Here is a 3,689-nt window from a genome sequence, read left to right as displayed (position 1 = left end):
TAATTTTAGAATAATTTTCAAATGTCATATCTTTGATTTTTTGACTTTCTGCCTAATGTGTGCATGAACAATGCATATTTTGAAGAGGATGGGGATGCTTGATTATTGTAGATTTGGTGGGTGTGAATTTTGTTTACTGAAAGAATACATGTATATATGTATGAGGAATGCTTAACTCCTTAAGATTAAGGAGAAACAAGATATTTGTGATCAATTCAAAACATTTTGTATTTATGATTGAAATCGTTTATATAATAAATTATTATGTAAAGATTAATTATACAAAAAAATCTTTTAAAATTAAGGATGTTTAGTCAATCAAGTTGGGCAAATAGACAGACTGTTCATAATGCTTTTATCGTATCCGACCATCTTTTTTTATACGGTTTAATGACTACATGATCTCATATTTTATTGATCTTTTTTACAAAAATGATCTTTACAAAGTAACTTATGATATGAGTAGTTCCAACCATGACCACGAAGTTTCGTGAATCAATCACAAAGCATCTGGAGGAACTCATACGGAGCCAAGTCAACCTACATTTGTTTAGAGACCTTGGCATTGATCAGACCACAAAACTGGAGTCCGGGATTCAAATTGAGGAGCAGGACCATGGCTTAGCTATGCGATGTAAGACAAATTTCCTTTCAGAATGTTATGCCCTAGCTATGCGATGTAAGACCTGCCTTGTGACTGCAGAGACCAGATGCTCAAGTGCATTTGATTGAAAAAAATTATAAAAATAACAGAATATACTATGGAGTCGTTTAATAAACATGGAAGAATCTCAAAGGGAAATTACAAAAACAAATGGCGAGAGAGAGAGTACTCAAATAGACACATACATGAAAGTGATATGGACTAATGGAGTGAGTTCATCTTCTAAGTTCTAACATCCTCCTCTACAAGAATTCGGCGAAACAAGGCTCTCCAGGTAGATCCCAACTTCAGTAACTATGGGGAATCCGGACACTGATAATTTCCGAAATCTTTCACCGTTAAAATTGTACATAAACAACCGGTCCTTGAACACCAAAAGATCATGATTTTTCCTCTTGAAACCTGAATGTAACAACAAAGAATATGGCATGGAGATTCTTACTTTAGTCCAAGACTCCCTCACTCCATATTCTTTCATGATCCAAAACTCATTGTGTGTTTGCCCATCACAACGTGTTATGCACAGCATCTGTCTAAATACTCCGACAATATAACCTTTAGCGTCAACCAAATCACATGGCAATGGGATTTCTTGAACATGCTCCTCTGCTAAATCAAAAGATATAATCACTGATGAACCTCGAACTCTGTTCACCAGCCAATGAAGGCCTCCACTGACCAGGATCCCATGTAACATGAGATCAGATTTGTAAGGATATTGCCTTTGAATCTCCCGCCAAGAACCAGTTTTCAGCGTGTACACAATAAACATAATTCCACCCTTCAAGTATCGCAAATCAACCACCTTGTAATCATCAGTGGAGTGATCAAATCCAAAACCAAAGAGATCAAAATAATACGCAATGCTAGAAGATGGAATATCTGGTAGTTTCTTGGATTTCCTTGTTGCTGGGTTAACCAGATACAACTCCCAGTTATATAACTGGCACAGCAACAAACCATTGCAGTGAAACACCATGAAAACCCAATTATTTGGGATTTCACTATAAATGTAGTCGAGCTCAGTAGCCACTGCTTCATCATCATCATCGTTGGTATTAATATCATTGTCATTCTCTTTTTCATCAAGATAATTATGAACTGCATCGTTATGGTTGAGAAACTCATCGAGGTCCAAGGAGTAGAGTGACGTATGTGACCCATCACTAAACATAAGCCTTCGCCTTTGATGGAAAATCTCCACATTCTCAAAAGCTTTGTTAAGGTGAATTTTAACAAAATCAGGGTCGGTGACTAGAGAACGCCATGACTTTGATACACACCTGAAGCGGCACAATGACTTCACTGGTAGCCTTGAAAGAATGTCGAGCATGATATCAGTTGGGAAATTAGGGTTTTCCATCAACTGATCTTTAATTTTCTTTCACCTTCAGTATCTAGCAAAAGGAAAACTGTGTTTAACCGCTTTCAGCACAAGTACAAACTCTAACCTTAACCCATAAACCTGAAAAAACAAAAGGAAGAAAAAAAATCCAAAGAAAGTAGGTAGATGGAGCTCCTGAGAGACTGCATACATTAAAAGAACAAAATTCGAAGCAATCAAAATATACTCAAGCAAGCCCCAGTTACGAGAAATAAATCAATAAAATGCATTTATACATATTCCACATAGCACATCATACGATTTTTAATCCACACGAAAGCACAACCATGAATACTAAAAACCTTACATAGTGACAGAGATCTTGAAAGCTTCTTTAGCCAGATTACAAAAGTAAAAGCTTTTGCTGGGCAAAACATCAACATACTAAACCACTCAAATTAATTGTCATTAAAGATGAATGGGAATTAGATTGAAAATAAGCATACAGCAAAATCCTCTGGCCAAAGCTAATCGCTATAATATTCCATAATTAACTGGCACATATTAGCAACTAACACAGCTTTAAGGTTCCTAACAACTTTTACTTAAGAACAAAAAAGGAATTGAAGAACGAAAGCCAATAACTATGCACAGGTCCGCACACGTTACTAATCGTCTGAGCAAGACTATGCAGCTTATGTTCAGGTGGACAGGTAGAGCTATGTCCACTGCCTCCTAGACCCCAGGGCCAGGGTACAAGGAAACTGTGGCCACCCACCGTTCAATCTTAATACAACGGCGGAGGATAAAGTACAACAACAAAAGTTAAATGACTACCTGTTATCAGATTAAGGAAATTGTGGTCACCCACCCTAATATCTTTAATCCAACGGTAGGTATTTATCCTCCGCACTGGGTCTAGGAGAATGGGACTTCCATGTCAGATTGCAGAACTAATAGATACCATCAATAAGCGCCTAAACTAGCAAAAGAACAAACAATCCATGAAAACTGACCCAAAAATACTTGCAGCATCCCGCAGCTTTGATGATAAGTAAGTTAGAATCCATCAAAAAAACCAACAAAAATGGCCTATACATCACCCAATTCCACTCCTCCAACACTAATTGTCGAGAAAAACAACATACCTGAAACTCAATGGCCGCCTTTGACCAGCAGAAAACCTAACACACACACCAAAAATTAAGAGTCGATGAAAAGAAACACAAAGACCCAAAATCCAAATCCCAATAGAGGTACCTTGAGCGAAAGAGAATCAAGCGCCAGGGACCTAGAGAGAGGAAGATATGAAAGAGAAAGAGAGAGAGAGGGGGGGGGGGGGGTGTGGGGTATTGGTTGGGTAGGGGTTTAAAGGCCAGAGCCTTGAGAGAGTGAGCGGGACAGAGACGGGCGTGGGAGTTCAGAACTTGACAGAAAGGAATTTTCAATTTTTAAGCAATTTTTTCCAAATTTTGGGACTTTTTATTTGGATCAACTTGCCAGCCCAAGGATGACGTGGAGTCATTCAAAATACTTTGCGTCTATTTATGAAACTTCATATATATAATTGGAATTGTTGATAGCAAAAAAAAAAAAAAAAAAGATCATTTGGTTACGAACAATATAAAATAGATGGTCGAAATTGGTAAAAGCATTATAAACTTTCTATTTTGTTTGTTACAATTGATTGACTAAACAACT

General features: G+C 37.3%; 1 protein-coding gene across 10 annotated transcripts; it reads right to left on the bottom strand.

The window, feature by feature from the left end:
- Positions 1 to 738: 738 nt before the first annotated feature.
- On the bottom strand, positions 739 to 3,410 carry LOC137743351 (F-box/kelch-repeat protein At3g06240). 10 transcript variants are annotated; one of them, XM_088678891.1, is made up of 4 exons: positions 3,249 to 3,410; positions 3,137 to 3,172; positions 2,826 to 2,970; positions 739 to 2,129 (listed from the first exon to the last, which is right to left on the bottom strand). In XM_088678891.1, the coding sequence occupies exon 4, from the start codon at positions 2,025 to 2,027 to the stop codon at positions 894 to 896; it is 1,134 nt and encodes a 377-aa protein (XP_088535017.1). In that variant the 5' UTR covers positions 2,028 to 2,129; positions 2,826 to 2,970; positions 3,137 to 3,172; positions 3,249 to 3,410; the 3' UTR covers positions 739 to 893. The 10 variants fall into 10 exon arrangements, with proteins under 10 accessions (XP_088535017.1, XP_088535018.1, XP_068339331.1 ...); XM_088678892.1 differs by having other exon boundaries at positions 2,826 to 2,965; XM_068483230.2 differs by lacking the exon at positions 2,826 to 2,970.
- Between the last annotated feature and the right edge of the window lie 279 nt (positions 3,411 to 3,689).

This window comes from Pyrus communis, chromosome 11 (assembly GCF_041283825.1).
Source record: "Pyrus communis isolate YQ-2024b chromosome 11, ASM4128382v1, whole genome shotgun sequence".
Classification (NCBI taxonomy): domain Eukaryota; kingdom Viridiplantae; phylum Streptophyta; class Magnoliopsida; order Rosales; family Rosaceae; genus Pyrus; species Pyrus communis.
The sequence above is the reverse complement of the archived record's forward strand: the minus strand, read 5'-3'. Positions and strand labels throughout refer to the sequence as shown.

What these genes read in the sequence shown, in the direction of transcription:
- LOC137743351 (XM_088678891.1), bottom strand. Translation starts at nt 2,027, where the DNA reads ATGGAAAACCCTAATTTCCCAACTGATATCATGCTCGACATTCTTTCA.